Source organism: Malaclemys terrapin, chromosome 15, assembly GCF_027887155.1.
Source record: "Malaclemys terrapin pileata isolate rMalTer1 chromosome 15, rMalTer1.hap1, whole genome shotgun sequence".
NCBI lineage: Eukaryota > Metazoa > Chordata > Testudines > Emydidae > Malaclemys > Malaclemys terrapin.
In genome coordinates this window covers 19624718-19644161 of record NC_071519.1, presented here as the reverse complement: position 1 = coordinate 19644161, position 19444 = coordinate 19624718, and the positions used below count along the sequence as shown (strand labels likewise).

Sequence of the window (19444 nt, the reverse complement as noted above, 5' to 3'; positions counted from 1 at the left end):
TGCAGAGAGGGGCAACAAAAATTATTGGGAGTATGGAACAGCTTCCATATGAGGAGAGGTTAATAAGACTGGGACTGTTCAGCTTACAAAAGAGATGACTAAAAAGGATATGATAGAGGTCTAAAAATTCATGACTGGTGTGGAGAAATGAATAGGGAAGTGTTGATTACCCTTCTCATGACCCAAGAACCAGGAGTCACCCAATGAAATTATTAGGTAGACGGTTTAAAACAAACATAAGGACCCACAACACACAGTCGACCTGCAGAATTTGTTGCCAGGGGATGTTGTGAAGGCCACAAAAATAACTGGGCTCAAAAAAGGATTAGGAGGATAGGTCCATCAATGGCTATTAGCCAAGATGGTCAGAGACGCAACCCCATGTTCTGGGTGGCCCTAAATCTCCGATTGCCTGAAGCTGGGAATAGATGGCCCAGGGGATGGATCACTTGATGACTGCCCTGCTCTGTTCATTCCCTCTGAAGCATCTGGCACCAGCCACTGTTGGAAGACAAGATACTGGGATAGATGAACTGGTCTGACCCAGTGTGGCCATTCTAATGTTCTTAAGAAAGTTTCCCAACAAGCTCCAGCACGGCTTCCTGATGGGGACCTCCTGCACTGCCCTAGTACAAACACCACAACAACAATGCCCATTCTTTCAGAACCTGCGGATTCGCTGTAATATAGCCTGGTCTCTCTCTTACACTTCCCACCCTGCTGCTCTTCTTCTTGATTTTGACGCCTCTCCTCCTCCTCAAGGAAAGGGGGAGATCCAGCCCGTCCATTGCTTGAAACAAAAGAGGTTTCATATGGCATAAAACCTTGGGTTACCAGCCCTGACAGCACCCCTTGCCATAAAGCAGTTTAACCTGTTTGTAACAGATATGCAGAGCCACATATAATCCTATTAACGCAAATCAGCCAGTTAGATATATGAATATTTCAGCCAAAAAACACACAGCAACTATTCAGAAACTTCCCCTCCCCGAACACACCCTCTAGTTCCCAATTAAGATGGCCAGTTAGCACTTATGTTGGATAGCATCTTCCATGGCAAGGATTCCATAAAGCACGGCCTGGATTGTGTCCCAGAAAAGGATGCAGAAGGCCAACAAAAGCCCGCTAAGTGGGACTTAATTGATGCCCAGGCCTGGTGTTGATCCTCAATGCAGGGGACTAGTTCCAGAGGAGGCACAGCACAGTTATGCACGAGAGACAGGTAAACTGTGCCCATGTACAAGCATGTGCATGAGCTCCTGCTTCAGCTGTTTACTTGGATTTGTTTAAATAGCGCCTTGAGTAATCCGATCTATGATAACGATAATCCAGTGTGCCTTGGCAAACAACCATTTGTTTGCCACACTCTAAAATCCTGTGGGTGCAACTCATGGCCACTTCTGATGGGAAAAAAACCACAGAAGTTAATCCTCAAAACAAAAAAGTCATCATGCGACTAAGCTGCAAGAGTAATTGAATCAATGCAGAAGAGCACAGCTCAGGTTTCACACGGCCTGGTGGACTCTGGAAACTAGCCTGTGTGCATATCCAAAGATCACCGGGAGGTCAATGATGATTCTTCTCTGTATTGTGGTAGCACGTACCCTACTCATGGGCCAGCACCCCACTGTGCTAAGTGCTGTACAAACACAGCAAAAAGGTAGTCCCTGCCCCAAAGAGCTGTCAATCTAAAATCATATCATATCGTCAGAGCACTTTTCTTTATTATCTTCTTGGGCATCTCAATTAAAAGTGTCTCTTATTTTTCAAGTCTGTAAGAAGTCTGCCTAGGCATATGTACAACCTCCCCTACTACTTCTGTCAGAAATATGCCCATTACGTTCCTCAGTACAACTGACCCCAATGAAAGACTTGGGGCCAAACCAATAGCATGCAACCAGCGGGTTAAACATACAGGCCCAGATCTGCAGCTGGCGTCATTCGAAGTAGCTCTACTGGTGACTCGGACTCCTGCATCAGTGGGGCTAAGTTCGAAACTGGATGCCTTTCTGAAGATCTGCCCTAGTGACCGCAACTGAGTAGATGATCACCATGGTGATCTGACCTTAAAACCTATGAAAATGTATAACCATTTCTCTTCTTGTGGCACAGAAGCCATGAGCGCTGCAGCTGCATTGATTCAACCAGTCCTCCTGCATCCCACACTGCTGTGCTTCAGATTGGGAAGGTACACCATACCTGCTGCAGCCCAGCCACAGTGTTGGGAACTATGAGATAGATGCTTCCAGAGTCCCTGCATGCACTAGCCCAGTCACAGGTGCATAGGGTTACCATATTTTGTGCCTCCAAATGGAGGACACTCCACGGGGCCTCGGCCCCGCCCCCAGCCCCGCCCATGCCCCCTCCCCAACTCCGCCCCCTCCCCAAAGTCTCCGCCCCCTCCCCTGCTTCCCGCGAATATTAAATTCGCGGGAAGCCTGAAGCTGGTAAGGAGGGGTGTGGGGGGAGCAGGCGCGGCCCAGGCTGGCCCCCCGGCGGCGCCAGCCTGGGTCGGCTCGGGCCCTGGGGTGCCAGCCCCGGCCGACCACCCCCAGCCCGCCCAGCACTGCCGGCCCCCGGCGGCCCAGCGCACCCCCCCCGCTATCCCGGACCGGCTCCCGGCCCCGCGCACCCCCCAGCGGCCCGGCCCCGCGACCCCGGACCGGCCCGCGGCCCCGCGCACCCCCGGCTCCCCGCCCAGCCCCGCGGCCCGGCGCACCCCCCCCGCTACCCCGGACCGGCTCCCCGCCCGGCCCCGCGGCCCGGCGCACCCCCCGCTACCCCGGACCAGCTCCCCGCCCGGCCCCGCGGCCAGGCGCACCCCCCCGCTACCCTGGACCGGCTCCCCGCCCGGCCCCGCGGCCAGGCGCACCCCCCGCTACCCCGGACCGGCTCCCCGCCCGGCCCCACGGCCCGGCGCACCCCCCCCCCCGCTACCCCGGACCGGCTCGCGGCCCCGCGCACCCCCCCCCCCGCTACCCCGGACCGGCTCGCGGCCCCGCGCACCCCCCCGCTACCCCGGACCGGCTCCCCGCCCGGCCCCGCGGCCCGGCGCACCCCCCCCCCCCGCACCCCCCCGCTACCCCGGACCGGCTCCCCGCCCGGCCCCGCGGCCCGGCGCACCCCCCCCCCGCTACCCCGGACCGGCTCGTGGCCCCGCGCACCCCCCCCGCTACCCCGGCTCGCGGCCCCGCGCACCCCCCCGCTACCCCGGCCCGGCTCGCGGCCCCGCGCACCCCCCCGCTACCCCGGCCCGGCGCACCGCCCGGCTCCCGGCCCGGGGCACCGCGCCCCCGGCTCCCCGCCCGGCCCCGCGCCTGGCCCGGCACCATGCCCCCGGCCCCGCGACCCCGGCCCGGCCAAAGAGGCCCCGCCCGAGCCCTCCATCCCTCCCTCCCGATTTTCCCGGACATGCCCGGCTTTTGGGGATTTCCCCCCGGACGGGGATTTGAACCCCCAAAAGCCGGACATGTCCGGGAAAATCCGGACGTATGGTAACCCTACAGGTGCACATCACAGTGGGTGTTGTTACCCCAACACAGCAGTGGCAGGAAGATCCGGCAACGTGAGACTGAGCTCAGCCATCACGTGACCCAGCAATATAACAAGCCATGCCCTGCAGCAGTCTCCTCACTGAACACAGAGGTCATAAGAACAGAAGAACGGCCATACTGGGTCAGACCAAAGGTCCATCTAGCCCAGTATCCTGTCTTCCGACAGTGGCCAATGCCAGGTGCCCCAGAGGGAATGAACAGAACAGGTAATCATCAAGTGATCCATTCCTTGTCACCCATTCCCAGCTTCTGGCAAACAGAGGTTAGGGACACCATTCCTGCCCACCCTAGATAACAGCAATTGATGGACCTATCCTCCATGAATGTATCTAGTTCTTTTTTGAACCCAGTTATAGTCTTCGCCTTCACAACATCCTCTGGCAAGGAGTTCCACAAGTGGACTGTGTGTTGTGTGAAAAAAACACTTCCTTTTGTTTGTTTTAAACCTGCTGCCTATTAATTTTGTTTGGTGACCCCTAGTTCTTGTGTTATGAGAAGGAGTAAATAACACTTCCTTATTTACTTTCTCCACACCGGTCATGATTTTATAGACCTCTATCATATCCCCCCTTAGTCATCTCTTTTCCAAGCTGAAAAGCCCTAGTCTTATTAATCTCTCCGCATATGGGAGCCGTTCCATACCACTAATCATTTTTGTTGCCCTTTTCTGAACCTTTTCCAATTCCAATATATCTTTTTTGAGATGGGGCAACCACATCTGCACGCAGTATTCAAGGTGTGGGCATACCATGGATTTATGTAGAGGCAATATGATATTTTCTGTCTTATTATCTATCCCTTTCTTAATGATGCCAGCATTCTGTTCCCTTTTTCACTGCTGCTGCACATTGAGTGGATGTTTTCAGAGAACTATCCACAATGACTCCAAGATCTCTTTCTTGAGTGGTAACAGCTAATTTAGACCCCATCATTTTATAGATATAGTTGGGATTATGCTTTCCAATGTGCATTATTTTGCATTTATCAACACTGAATTTTATCTGCCATTTTGTTGCCCAGTCAACCAGTTTTGAGAGATCATTTTGTAGCTCTTTGCAGTCTGCCTGGGACTTAACTATCTTGAGTAGTTTTGTATCATCTGCAAATTTTGCCACCTCCCTGTTTACCCCTTTTCCCAGATCATTTATGAATATGTTGAATAGGACTGGGCCCAGTACAGACCCCTGGGGGACACCACAATTTACCTCTCTCCATTCTGAAAACTGGCCATTTATTCCTACCCTTTGTTTCCTATCTTTTAAGCAGTTACCAATCCCTGAGAGGCCCTTTCCTCTTCTCCCATGACAGCTTACTTTGCTTAAGAGCCTTTGGTGAGGGACCTTTTAAAAGGCTTTCTGAAAATCTAAATACAGTATATCCACCGGATCCCCCTCGTCCACATGCTTGTTGACCCCCTCAAAGAATTCTAGTAGATTGATGAGGCGTGATTTCCCTTTACAAAAACTATGTTGACTCCTCCCCAACAAATTATGTTCACCTATGGGTCTGACAATTCTTTTCTTTACTATAGGTCCCTGCAGGACTGTTTTCTTTCAGATGCACCAGCGACTGAGCTGTTAAGGGCACAGCTGCACTGACCTGCCAACAAGTGTGACTTTGACAAAGCAAAGCAAATTCCACCTGAGCAATGCAGCACAGCAGTCACCAGTCAACTGAAGGCAAAGCTAGTCAGCACAGGTTCAGGTAGGGTGGCACGTGGAGCAGGCATCTAAATGGTGGAAGTGCAAAGGAGGAAGAGGAGAATTGTTTCGGGTGGGATAAAGAGGTAGAATTAGGATGCGGGAGCAGAGTAAATGGTGAAATCCTGCTCTTTGCAGAAGAGCACAAGGACTAGCTAGGCGTCACAAGGCCTCTTGCACTAGTAGGAATTTCATCCAATGTCTAAACAGAAGTACTCTGGTCAAAAGGAAGAGTTATGTTTGAGAGCGCGTCCAGCTAGCACCCAGAACATGGTATGACACCACTAAAATTTGACAGCTTCAAGGATAAAACCCCGCACCTAACATTAAAATGCCTGGAATTAAACAGAAGAGAGCCAGCCAATTCCAGCCTTCCAACTGCAAGGGAATCCCTCTGGATTTATGGCTCACTAGGACAATCTGTAACCCACTCACCCTCACCCTTTGGTCCTAGGACTACAGGGGTGTGAACGGGCCACTTCACCTTGAAGGTCCCTTTAGCTGTGACACTCGGGGACCTTTCCCAGCCCTGAAGAAGAGCTCTGTGTAAGCTCGAAAGCTTGTCTCTCTCCCCAACAGAAATTGGTCCCATAAAAGCTATTACCTCACCCACCTTGTGTCTCTAATGTCCTGGGACCCTCATCACTCATTGCCAAATCCATCCAACCCTTAACTCTGCCCCCTGAAACGTGCACAAATTACAGCAAATTAGTGATTTCAAAAGGAAAAAAATAAAACTTGGGGGAGGGGGGGGGGAATCAGTCTAGCTTGAAAATAAAAACAAATAAAAAGTGTTTGCCAAATCCCCATCAGGCTTCTTTTTTGGACCAGTTCTATTTGTAGACCCCATATAGGAGCTAATGGAGATTCTCCTCAGTGAGACAGTCCTCTGCTTTGTGGAGAGGGAACGGGGATCTTACCCCCTGCAGTGCTGAGTAGGCAGGGCATGTGGTGCAGGGACACCTACGACGTGCCAACCTATCTGCAGAGATGTTTACAGTGGCTGATTTCCACAGTAAAATAAAGGAGCAGGTACGTGTCTGGTTATGGCTATGCAGAAAGGGCAGGGCCTGTGCGTCACAAGATCAGCACAAGGATACAACATACCAAAGGGACTTATCAGCCCCACCACTTTCTGTGAGCTCCCACCCAGCCAGGAAACAAAGCTGCCAGGGGAATGCCGGGCTTGTTGACTAAGCAATACCCCTGTGCTGTGCTGTGGTCTCCTGAAATGGGGAGGGGAAGGGCCACCAGACAAAGCAGGCACTAGTCCGCACCGGGAGCGCAAGCACAGGGTCCAGCTGTAACTCATGCCCTCACCCAGGAAGGGAGCATACAGACATGTCAGCTACCACCTCTTGCAACTTTTCTAACACCCAGGCAATATTCTGTGCAGCCCACAGCACTAGGATTCCTATCTCTCATGGATCCTTCCATGACACCCTCCCATTCTGTAGTGAGCTCACAAGGGGCCCCGTGTACAGCATTTAACCTTTAGGCTCCCGCAGTTATTAGCTGCCTCCTCTTGGCCACTTGGGGTTTAGCCAGCAGCATTCCACTCCACAGTCCCCATTTTAAAGGGCGTGTCGAAGGCCAAGAGTCAGCCAATCAATGGGCACTTTGCCATTGATGTCAATGAGTTATGGATCAGGCCCACCCTAAAGACTCCTATCTCCTCCAGTGCCAGCACTGTGCTGGGTTTGACCTTGCAAGGTGCAGAGTGCCGCTCGTGGGACGCTGGCCATCCTCCAGGGTGGAGCTCTAGGTACAGAAGGAAATAGAGTGCTGGGAAATGCAATGCTATGGCCGGGAAGTGACCGCGTACGGCACCTTTTCATCCTCTCTTTGCACTACTCTTGTTTAAAATACACTTTCCCAGCTGACGAAAATCAAACACCTTTGTGTTTTTTTAAATGCTAATAAAAGCAACGCCTTGCAGAACAACCGGGCAGGTAACGAGCTTTAAACTCACATTTTAAGTCTCTCGCCTATGCAGAGGGAACAATCAGCTCAGCACTGTTCCTTACTGTCCAAAACCACGTCGGTTCCATCCCTGCAGAAGGTCACGCACTGAGACACTAACACCCATCGCTAGGGTAGCTCTCTATTCCTGTGGTGCGTGCAACGTATCCCTTTCCCCATCCAGGGGCCAGATTCACCCCCTTTTAACAGGAGTTAGGGCGATGTGGGAGACCACAGTTCAAATCCATGCTCTACCTCAGGCAGAGGGGGGAACTGAACCGGGGTCTCTCACATCCCAGGTGAGCGCTCTAACCACTTGGCTAAAAGACCTAAGCCACCACTGGCCTGTCTGTGAATATAGCCTTTTAAACATGCCCGGAAACACAGGATTGCTGCTCAAACAATACGTTTTCTTTCATAGAATCATAGAATATCAGGGTTGGAAGGGACCTCAGGAGGTCATCTAGTCCAACCCCCTGCTCAAAACAGGACCAACACCAACTTTGAGCAGGGGATTCTTTGAGCCCAAACACACGTTTTCAATTCACTAGAAAACTTCAGAATGTTTCGATTTGGTTCAGGTTGAATTGAATGGTTTTGCTGATTCTTCAGAACGGCCACTGAAGCTATAAATTAGTTATTCACCCAGCTCTGGTCACAATTATTAAGCGTGCTGCTCTCAGAACTTGAGCTGACAGCTCTACTGATCACAGAACAGATTCGGGTAAGAAATAATGGGAAGCGTTCGGCAGAGTAGAATCCACTTTACCCTCCCCTAGCAGTGTCAGCTCCTGAAGAGCTTCCGTGAGATAAGGAAGAGCAGATGCAAATGGATCAGAGACAAAGCGTAACAATGGGGCCCTTCTCCAACCCCATAACTACAGTGTAGTCACCCCCCACCGTCAACGAAAGGAGTATTTCAGTAGCACCCTTTGGGGCTCATCCCATGGGCCTGCATGCTAGGGTTTAAATCCAGAGCTACCCAAATCAAGAGAGTTAACAGATTTTACTGGGAAAGGTAATTTAGCCAAAGATTACCACCTTTCAGTGCAGCCTGGGATACTCTGGGGCATGAAACGACCTTCTGAAGCAGTAGCTACTTCACAACCACTCACCCCAGCCCAGCATGGTAATGCAGTGGTCAGAGGTTTATATTAAGGAGAGGATCCCCCCCATCTAGTCTGGAGAAACACACACTTCTAGAGAGAGCATGTCTCACAATGTGACTCAAAGTGCTTTCCTTTCGAGTCTCCCTCATCCCACTCCCGGTCTCCTTCTCCCCACCCCTGAGCAAGATTTACCACCCCGATGGGGGCGGACCCAATTGGTGACCAGTCTCCCAAATCCACTGCAGCAGGGGTGTGCCGGGAATGGCACATTTGGAAGGGTTTAGACAGGACAGGAGCTGAGATTTGATATGCCCAGCACAGGCTGTGTTTTGCATCACGTGCCTGTAGAGCCAATAGGCTTTTTTACCCCTTTGCACCTGAGGAATCTCAGCCATTCGGTCTTCCCCAGGGGCCAAGGGAAGTCCTTAGCTACAGTAGCAGGCAGCGATAGTTTCAAAGGGCAAGTGTCGCAGACAGGCTGAGACATGAAATCCATCGCTCCAGCGGGATTGGCATACGGGATGCCACACTCCTCACCCACCCAGCCGACCGGGTTTGTGCAGTTGCTTTCAACACACCCCTGGCACAGGATCACAAACTAAAATCACCTCTTCACCTGCAACGAGGAAAGTCCAGAGAATCCTCGAAACCACATGGCAACTTCATGCTGCGCTATTGTCTCAGGGGAGCTGTTGCTTGTTTCGCTCTCCCCAGAATGTCTCTCTCAGTTTGGGGGCGAAGAGGAGGGAGAAACAGATGAGGGGAAGATTTAACATTAAAATGACAGAGCCTGCAATGCTCTGGTGACCCCAGACAGCAAAGGGTTCTGCAGGAGTCCTTTCCCCACCATCCCTCATAAGAGACGGTGTGCTGCAGGAGGGCGGATGCGGGACACGTAACTCGTCTGCTTTCTATACATCAGCCGAAACTTCTCACATTATCTCTCATCTGCTTTAAATTGGGGATTCATTCATGGGAGTGCTGGAGTGATTAAGGGCAGATCAGCTATCAGAAACGACTCCTGCACGTCACTTTAATTAAACACCACGAGATTCCAGGTCCAGACGGCGATCTAATTTCAGATCAGAATGATGGGACGGCAAAAGCCCTCCAGATTGCAAAGGACTGGAGTTGTCCCTGCCCACACAATAATATACCACTCATTACACAGACCACAAAAGCAATAGCTGCTATTTTAGTAGGACCTACAAAAATATGTTTCTATGCCAAATTTAAGAGAGTGTGTTCCTTTTAATCTTTAGCAAAGTTAAAAGCTTGAAGTGACGGGGACAAGGCTTGGGCACATGGCAAAGGTAGAGAAGGAGGAGAGCAAGGGGACCATAGAAAGCAGCTGTGGGGTGCGGCATGCAGCAGGACTGAGAGCAGAGAGTGCAGACTTTGGGGTGCATGAGCGCAGAGTAAGGCTGCGGTACACAACTGATGCACCCCCACTGAGTGCTTGTACACAGAGCGAGGGGCAGGTGGGATGCAGACCTAAAGAGCACTGGGCACAGAGCAAAGCCAGGATCAAACTCCAACGAGCAGGAATCCAACAAGCTGCCTGAGCCAAAAAGGGTTATTGCAAATGAGACCCACCTTCCCACCGGCAGACAGGACACAGAGCAGCCCCTTGGCTGGAGAAACCCTTTCCCCACAGGGAGTTTGTGAGGAAGGAAAAGAACCTAGCAGGTATCTGCATCTCCAGCCCCTCCAAGGTGCAGAGTACTTTGGTAGGAACTTCACCTCGACCCTCTTGCCTTTCCAAATTTCAAACTGCAGTGCTCTCCGAGGGGCCTGCCCTGGGAACTACTGATACATGATCACAACCACTGGGATAAATCCTGCTGTCCTTACGGAGACAATCCCACTGGCTGCAATACGGCTCGTCATTGGAGTAAGGCAAACCGGGGGTCAGCTGCCCTCGATTCCAGTTTCACAAGTGTTTCCCCACCCGGTGACGGGCATTGCCCTCACTCGATCAGCAAGAAGAACCAAACATGAAGCCCGCTGTTACATGCTGGGGGTTATTTTACATTTGGGGCTTTTAATGAAAAAAACAGACAAATTTAACAAAGCCAGTAGTAACAGACATCGCTCACCATCCACTATTTTGGATCACCCAGCCTGCAGTTAAGCAATTATTTTAATATGAGCAAGAGTGTAGAGTATATTCGATGACATAACCCCAGTTTGTAACTGCACGGGATTCTACTATTGCAGGTATATAAATCAGCTACCCAAAGGCTGCAACCAACGAAGGTCATGGAAGCAATCTAGACACAATCATTGCGGACTAGGAGAGCTTTTCATTATTACGGACACCAGGAAGTGTGTTTTTGTTGGGTTTTACCTCATCTTTCACCTCTGTTTCACTTACGTCTCCCTTGGGGGAGAAACGGGTCAATTTCTATTTGGTTTTCAGTTGTGAAACTTCAAGGGATTGATTTTCTACTGTAACAGAAAACACACGTGTCATTTTACGTGTTTCCTTGTATTGTGCTGTGTCATTCCACTAGGAGCATTCAGACACACAAGAGACATCACACACAGATCTTTAGAGTTACTGCTCCATGATCCTCAAATCATGGATTCCTTCCTCCCGCTTCACCAGCGGCCATGTTCTCTTTCCTCATCGTATCTGTTTATTATGAGATTACATTAGGCATCTGCAGGGTTTGGGAAGCAGGGCATATTGTAAGCACATCTTTATTAGCGGAACTTTCCTGATGATTATTAATTTTGCATTATTGTAGCCTAGAACAGATCCATAAGGGATCAGACCCCGCTAGGCACTATTCATGCATATAATGAAAAATTCATGCATATAAGGAAAATATAATTCATGCATACAAGGAAAAAACTGCCCCTGCCCCAAACCAATTACAATCTTAATATCTGATGAAAGAGACAGACAGAGCCCAAGGGAACAGAGACACAATGATTCCGAGCTATTATAGTTGGGGGTTGGATTAAACCTCATGTAAACTGTGAGGTGTCACTGCCAATCCTCATTTTAAGATAGCAGTAAGAGACATGTATTCAGCCCCTTGCCTAAAACAAAGCATATGTGAGTCCACCCAGGAGTTAGAATTAAGTGGGTGGAAGGTTTGGTTGAGTTTTGTTTTGGGGTACGGGTGTGTGTATGAGTGAGCGAGATAGGATGAGCTGAAGAAGCAAGATCAAGCCAAGCAGACAGAAACACATGGCTGATGATGTGGCCCTGGAAGAAAGTTGAGAAAACAGCTTTTTGGGCTCAGTGCTGAGTGGAAGAAGGCTTGGAACAGTCAACAAAGGAGCAGTCTCCTGCTGGCTGTTTCCTACTGGGTTCAGGAAACCAGGATGTGGTACATTCTTTGTAAATCAACAAAACTGCATCAAAGAAATAACCCTCCCCAATTTCTCCTCCCATCTGGAACAATCTATAGCCTATCAGACTTCAAAGTTTTTGGCTAACACTTGGATAAAAAGGGGTAACATCACTGTTTGGATGACCGTAGCACCTCAGAGCCCGAGACCCGGATCAGGACCCCATCGGGCTAGGCGATGTACAAACACAGGACCAAGAAGCTTACAATCTAAGTGTAAAGCAAGACAGCAGATGGAAATAGACGGGGGAGAATAAGGCAGCTACGCGATAATACTGGCCAGCATGATGGGCAGTGCCCTCGGCACACCACGGGCCTCACCAATTTAAAGTTTTTTGTAGGCATCACGGCAAAGGAGACCTCTGAAGTGGGAACCGGAGGACGAGCTAGCGTAACAATCAGCACTCAAAGCAGTTCAGCCAGCTGCAGCATGCAGGGACCTCGGAAGACACTATCACACTCCCCGTCCATCAGCTTTTTAAAATTAAATTAATACACCACAAGGCAGCAAAGCAAGAGCAGAGGAAAGAGTCTGTAGTGCAATAGAGGCTCAAGGCAATCTGATTATCTATTGCTACTCAGTGCAGGAAACAAGCTGACAGACACACTTGACCCAGCAGAATGACAACTCCCATGGTCAGTTGCTTGTCCTGGTCACTCTGATGCTAACCGCAGGTATCCCACCCAAGTTTCAGTTTAAGTGCTTACATTTGTCCCTTTTAAGTTCCCCTCACAGTTTCAACTGGATACAGAGCTGTTCTTCACTGTGAATCCCACACTCCTGCAATGTTGCTATGTGCTGTTAAACAGCTACTGTGTTCCACCTCAGAAGTAGCTGCAGTTCATTGGTGGATGAAGTCATTCTACCTTGGGACTCTCGGGAATGAAAGGCACTAGGAAAAACATCAGTGGATTAATCTAAGGACTTGTCTACTTTGAAAGTGGGCTAAGCTAAACAGGAACAAGACATTCTTATTCTGGGATAAAAGTATCCAGACATGGGGTTATTCCAGAATAGCTGTTCCCAAACAATTCATGTGCGGACAAACCCAAGTACTCCATGGACTGACACAGGCCAAAGCATCAAAGGAGACATCTTCTGCCTGCCTCTCCAAAACCCACACGTGGGTGTATAAATGCAGATATGCAGGGGCAACAGACTCTGGCATTAATTTGTGGCTGCAACTCAGGCCCTGTCTTTTGAGAAATCAGCCCTAAGTTCAAACCAAGCATAAGGATTGGCTTTCTATCGTCTCCCTTTCTGGAGTAGTTGAAAGTCCGAAGCAGTGAATTTCAAAATAGCATATGTGAGATACCATTATTTACATAGGTGCCCAGGACATTATGGTATGCCTGACTGATTAGATCCCTCTTAAGAGGAAGGACAATCATAGAATATCAGGGACCTTGGGGAGTCATCTAGTCCAACCCCCTGCTCAAAGCAGGACCAATCCAGGACCAGACAGATTTTTACCCCAGTTCCCTAAATGGCCCCCTCAAGGATTGAACTCACAACCCCGGGTTTAGCAAGCCAATGCTCAAACCACTGAGCCATCCCTCCCCCACTTCTCATCCAGGAGTTAGGGTGATAGACTAAAATTTGAGAGAGCAGGGTTCAATTCCCCACCTCCAACAGAGGCATTCTGTCCAATCTCGTGTACATCACGTAGGCCACATCTGCACTAGGAGAACTTTACCCTACCAATATGGGTACATTGGGATTCCGGCAGCACTGTAGTCCAGTCACAGAGCAGGACCCCGTTGTGCCCGGTGACTTACACACACAGAACAAAGAGATGGTATGCTACACTGGCGACGTGCTCCTAGTACGGATGTAACTTATACTAAGCAAGCTGCACTTTCACCAGTTCCCTTCCCCCGTGCAAACCAAGTAAGCAATACCGACAAAAGTGCCCTCCTGCTGGTACAGCCGCATCTCTGCTCGGCGCTTTGCTTGCACAGGCTTCACACTTCTTCCCGCCCCTGCCCGACATAGCTATGCCAGCAGAAATCTGCAGTGTAGACACAGCCTTAGTCTCTCTCTGGCTTTGTTTCCCCATCTGTATCCTAGGGATCAGAGCACTGGGGGTGCATGAGGCACTCAGATGCCATAGTAACGTGGCCTGAGAAATGCCTCAGAGAGAGAAGATTGCAGCAGCCAGAAATGCAAACGTCCTATCGGAGTTTCTGCCCGCCAGTGACAGCACAGTGCTCCCCTGTGTAAGAGGATCACTCCAATATTAAAGCCAAGCCCAATTTTTTTTCTAATAAACAAAAATCCCTTCTGTACCTGGCAGGGTAAGAATTGCCTGAAAATTGTCATCCCTCTTACCATAATCTCTGTAAGGGTTCCCACAGCCTCAGCCCTCCTCTCCCAAAGCCACAGTGGTCAGTGCACGGCTCCTGTTCTATATTCCCTGGGTCTGCAGCTCCGGGCCCAGAGCACTGTCGAGCCAGAGAGGGGAGGAGCGGGCTGTCGTTTTCAATCACGTTCTGTGGCTGTGTCCCTGCCTCTGTTCTTTTAAAAGCTGGTGGGGAGGGGGGGGAAATAGATCTGATGGCTTGCTAGGGATGGGCACGTCTGACTAATAAAGGTTTCCACCGTGCAGTTACACACACAAATCAACAGTCTTCTCTCGCTGCAGTGGCTGGAGCGGTGCCAGTTGAATACAGTTACCTGGAAAAGGGCGTGGGGCGGGAGTCGGTCATGTCTGAGGTGGCCTTTCGACATAAACCCAGGGCATCAGATGATAACGGCAGGGCAAAGATTTGGGCTTTCCTGCTCTAGAACGTCCTACGTGTTGTTGTTAGCCAAGGGGCGAAGGGACCTGCTGGTCTGAGCATGGGACTCGAGGAGTCATACCTCTGCCAGCTCTGGTTCAGGTAGCGTGTTTGTCATAACTATAAAGGGAAGGATAACAGCCCTCCTGTGTACAATACTATAAAATCCCTCCTGGCCAGAGATTCCAAAATCCTTTTCCCTGTAAAGGTTTAAGAAGCTCAGGTAACCTGGCTGACACCTGACCCAAAGGACCAATAAGGGGACAAGATACTTTCAAATCTTGGTGGCGGGGGAAGGCTTTTGTTTGTGCTCTTTGTTTTGGGGGTTGTTCGCTCTTGGGACTAAGAGGGACCAGACATCAATCCAGGCTCTCCAAATCTTTCTGAACAAGTCTCTCATATTTCAAACTTGTAAGTAACAGCCAGGCAAGGCGTGTTAGTTTATCTTTGTTTTCTCAAATTGTAAATGTTCCTTTTGCTAGAGTGTTTACCTCTGATTGCTGTAACTTTGAACCTAAGACTAGAGGGGGTTCCTCTGGGCTCTTTGAATCTGATTACCCTGTAAGGTTATTTTCCATCCTGATTTTACAGAGATGATTTTTACCTTTCTTTCTTTAATTAAAAGCCTTCTTTTTAAAAACCTGATTGATTTCTCCTTGTTTTAAGATCCAAGGGGGTTGGATCTGGACTCACCAGGAATTGGGGGGGGTGGGGGGAGGAAGGAGGGGGAATGGTTAATTTCTCCTTGTTTTAAGATCCAAGGGTTTGGATCGGTGTTCACCAGAAAATTGGTGGAGGAGTCTCTCAAGGCTACCCAGGGAAGGGTTATAGTACTTGGGCGGGAGAAATTGGGGGGGGAGGAAGGGGGGGGGGGGAGGTAGACAGAATTTCCCAAATAACTCAAATAATCTGGGTGGTGGCAGCAAAACCAGATCTAAGCTGGTAGTTAAGCTTAGAGGTTCTCATGCAGATCCCCACATCTGTACCCTAGAGTTCAGAGTGGAGAAGGAGCCTTGACAGTGCTAACAGAACATAGCCAAAGCAGCACGAGGGGCTAACCGTCCTGAGGCCGGTGCAGGCCAGGATGCGAAGTACATACTCAGCATGGTCAGCCCCTCCTGCCACTCCTGCCGCAGTAGCTACGCTCTATTTTTAGTGTCCCCTTGCTCACGATGGGCCTGATTTTCAGTGACTTCAACTGAGGTACTCATCCCCTCCACCAATCTGACCTCGTGTGCTCCTGGCTAAGCCAGTGCATGCCCATACGCCCCACTGGAACCACTCTGAGGAGACCTCCTTGTTCTCTGGAATCTCCACTTTCATATAAACATCTCCGCAGCGGTAATGCCTGCATAAAGCCCTCAAAAATATAAGCAGAGCGGAACCAGTGCAGAGATGACTCTGCAGCCAGTCTAGAATAGCAGCTCAGAGGTGTGACACCCCCCCCCCCCCGCCCCGACATCGAAGCCCAAGGAGCCTAGCAGGGGCCAGGGGCATAGTGAAGCAGGGAAACCAAGCTCAAGGAGAGCAGTGGAGCTCAGAAGTACACATGATCATCCTTTGAACATCTGCACAATCTACAGTGAGCAGCATCTCCATTTGGCAAATCACAGGGGTGGAGCTTATTATGCGGATGGAGCTTGGAGAACCATCACCTTCCTCCTCACCCCCAATCTGACTCCCAGATACAAACCCTCCGTCCCAGTTTTCCTCTTCTGTAAAACTGGAGTTGATGATACTTCTCTCCCTCACAGAAGGCCGCACAGATTAACCGATGCTTTGAAGAGTCAAGTATTCAACATTTTTCTCTCTTGATTCCCTTTCATCGGGTTAGTTTTACTCTTCTCAATTCTGTTCCTGTGTCAGCAACCGCATCCCCACTTGTGGCATCTACACTCCACCCAGGATCTGTTCCACATCCATTTCCTTTCTTACCCTTTGATTTCCAGTGAACCAGGATTTATCCCCACCAGTTCATAGATTCATAGATTCATAGATTATAGGACTGGAAGGGACCTCGAGAGGTCATCGAGTCCAGTCCCCTGCCCGCATGGCAGGACCAAATACTGTCTAGACCATCCCTGATAGACATTTATCTAACCTACTCTTAAATATCTCCAGAGACGGAGATTCCACAACCTCCCTAGGCAATTTGTTCCAGTGTTTAACCACCCTGACAGTTAGGAACTTTTTCCTAATGTCCAACCTAGACCTCCCTTGCTGCAGTTTAAACCCATTGTTTCTGGTTCTATCCTTAGAGGCTAAGGTGAACAAGTTCTCTCCCTCCTCCTCATGACACCCTTTTAGATACCTGAAAACTGCTATCATGTCCCCTCTCAGTCTTCTCTTTTCCAAACTAAACAAACCCAGTTCTTTCAGCCTTCCTTCATAGGTCATGTTCTCAAGACCTTTAATCATTCTTGTTGCTCTTCTTTGGACCCTTTCCAATTTCTCCACATCTTTTTTAAAATGCGGCGCCCAGAACTGGACACAATACTCCAGCTGAGGCCTAACCAGAGCAGAGTAGAGCGGAAGAATGACTTCTCGTGTCTTGCTCACAACGACACCTGTTTATGCATCCCAGAATCATGTTTACTTTTTTTGCAACAGCATCACACTGTTGACTCATATTTAGCTTGTGGTCCACTATAACCCCTAGATCCCTTTCTGCCGTACTCCTTCCTAGACAGTCTTTTCCCATTCTGTATGTGTGAAATTGATTTTTTCTTCCTAAGTGGAGCACTTTGCATTTGTCTTTGTTAAACTTCATCCTGTTTAACTCAGACCATTTCTCCAATTTGTCCAGATCATTTTGAATTATGACCCTATCCTCCAAAGTAGTTACAATCCCTCCCAGTTTGGTATCATCCGCAAACTTAATAAGCGTACTTTCTATGCCAATATCTAAGTCGTTGATGAAGATATTGAACAGAGCCGGTCCCAAAACAGACCCCTGCGGTACCCCACTCGTTACGCCTTTCCAGCAGGATTGGGAACCATTAATAACAACTCTCTGAGTACGGTTATCCAGCCAGTTATGCACCCACCTTATAGTAGCCCCATCTAAATTGTATTTGCCTACTTTATCGATAAGAATATCATGCGAGACCGTATCAAATGCCTTACTAAAGTCTAGGTATACCACATCCACCGCTTCACCCTTATCCACAAGGCTCGTTATCCTATCAAAGAAAGCTATCAGATTGGTTTGACATGATTTGTTCTTCACAAATCCATGCTGGCTGTTCCCTATCACCTTACCACCTTCCAAGTGTTTGCAGATGATTTCCTTAATTACTTGCTCCATTATCTTCCCTGGCACAGAAGTTAAACTAACTGGTCTGTAGTTTCCTGGGTTGTTTTTATTTCCCTTTTTATAGATGGGCACTATATTTGCCCTTTTCCAGTCTTCTGGAATCTCTCCCGTCTCCCATGACTTTCCAAAGATAATAGCTAGAGGCTCAGATACCTCCTCTATTAGCTCCTTGAGTATTCTAGGATGCATTTCATCAGGCCCGGGTGACTTGCAGGCATCTAACTTTTCTAAGTGATTTTTGTAAGTGATTTACAGTTGAAATACTGTAACTTCCCAGCCTACAATGACAGCTCGTCCCCCTGTTTGTGCTCATACCACTGTACTGGTTTTATGGAAAGCCAAGAGAGAAACAGAACTTCCCTCATCTTGGAAGCCTCAGAATGGCCAAGGAGACCAGATGAGGCACGAACCAACTCAGATTGCATGGAGGAGGAACCAGGAACATTCATCCTCAGATGTTGCTCCTCTCTCCAGATCGGTCATTGCCTGCCTGACTGATGAAGAATCATAGAATCATAGAATATCAGGGTCGGAAGGGACCTCAGGAGGTCATCTAGTCCAACCCCCTGCTCAAAACAGGACCAATCCCCAACTAAATCATCCCAGGCTTTGTCAAGCCTGACTTTAAAAACCTCTAAGGAAGGAGATTCCACCACCTCCCTAGGGAACCCATTCCAGTGCCTCATCACCCTCCTAATGAAAAAGTTTTTCCTAATATCCAACCTAAACTTCCCCCACTGCAACCTGAGACCATTACTCCTTGTTCTGTAGAGCTGGGAAAGCCCACAGAAAGAACACACACACACAAGCCAACTGACAACAGCCATCAAGTGGTCACCAGCAGTGAATCTGGAGACACCGGACAGGGAAAGGAACAGGAACAAACACCCTGGGATGCCAGCTCACACTTGTGTCCCTGAGTTGTCCTGAAGACAGCTATGGTGACCACAGTTCTCTCCCTAGGGCAGGTCCCGCATGGGCAGCAGTGCTAGCTAACCCAGCAGCGTGCCTCAGCCCCAGACTGGAGCTTCCCTTCACACCACAAGGCCACTGCTAGCTCTTCACGCCCTAGTCAGTTCTTGGTTCATCTATGGAAATTGCCAACGAGGGGGACTGCCAGTGCCAGCTGTGGGGTGCAGGGATGGGGGGGCCGTGGTGTAAACATCTGACTGGAAACTGGACTAAGATATTATTTCATGAAGGCCAATGAGCAGCCATCGTGTGAGAGAGAGAGAGAGAGAGAGAGAGAGAGCGCGAGCCTGGAGCACTGGGCCTGGTGCAAGAATTGAGGCCGGAACCAGAGGCTGGGAACCAAAGTCAGACCATGTATTAAAGCAGATGGTCACAAGATCACTGTCCGGTATATGAACTTGGCAAAGCTGCTGGTAGCATACTAGGCGCTAGATATTTACATAAATATAGTCCAGCTAGTACTAGATTGGGACGTATTTGTACAAGATAAAATGGTTTGACAACACAATGAAGAGGGGCATTTATTCAAACCGTCAGAGGTAACGAACAGATATCACGAGATACGTAAGCTGGAGTGTAAGTTGTGCCAGGTTCGCTGTTTGCTTTGGCCTATAATGTCTGGGTTCTTCCCCTTAGTTCTTTGTGGAGAGTCCTGCAGCTGCCTGAGCCGTTCCTTGCCATGGTG

The 19444-nt window shown here is 49.5% G+C and overlaps 1 protein-coding gene across 12 annotated transcripts in view; it reads right to left on the bottom strand.

Annotated features, from left to right (window-relative positions):
* Positions 1-19444, bottom strand: part of ST3GAL4 (ST3 beta-galactoside alpha-2,3-sialyltransferase 4) — a 162784-nt gene that overhangs the window by 32930 nt on the left and 110410 nt on the right. Inside the window, exon 1 of one of the 12 annotated variants that reach the window (XM_054005264.1) lies at positions 14023-14048. The exons of the other annotated variants lie outside the window; for them this stretch is intronic. Within the exon in view, the coding sequence (XP_053861239.1) occupies positions 14023-14025 (3 nt within the window). The 5' untranslated portion in view covers positions 14026-14048. Of the gene's footprint in view, positions 1-14022; positions 14049-19444 lie in introns of those variants that run through there. 12 annotated transcript variants of the gene reach the window in all.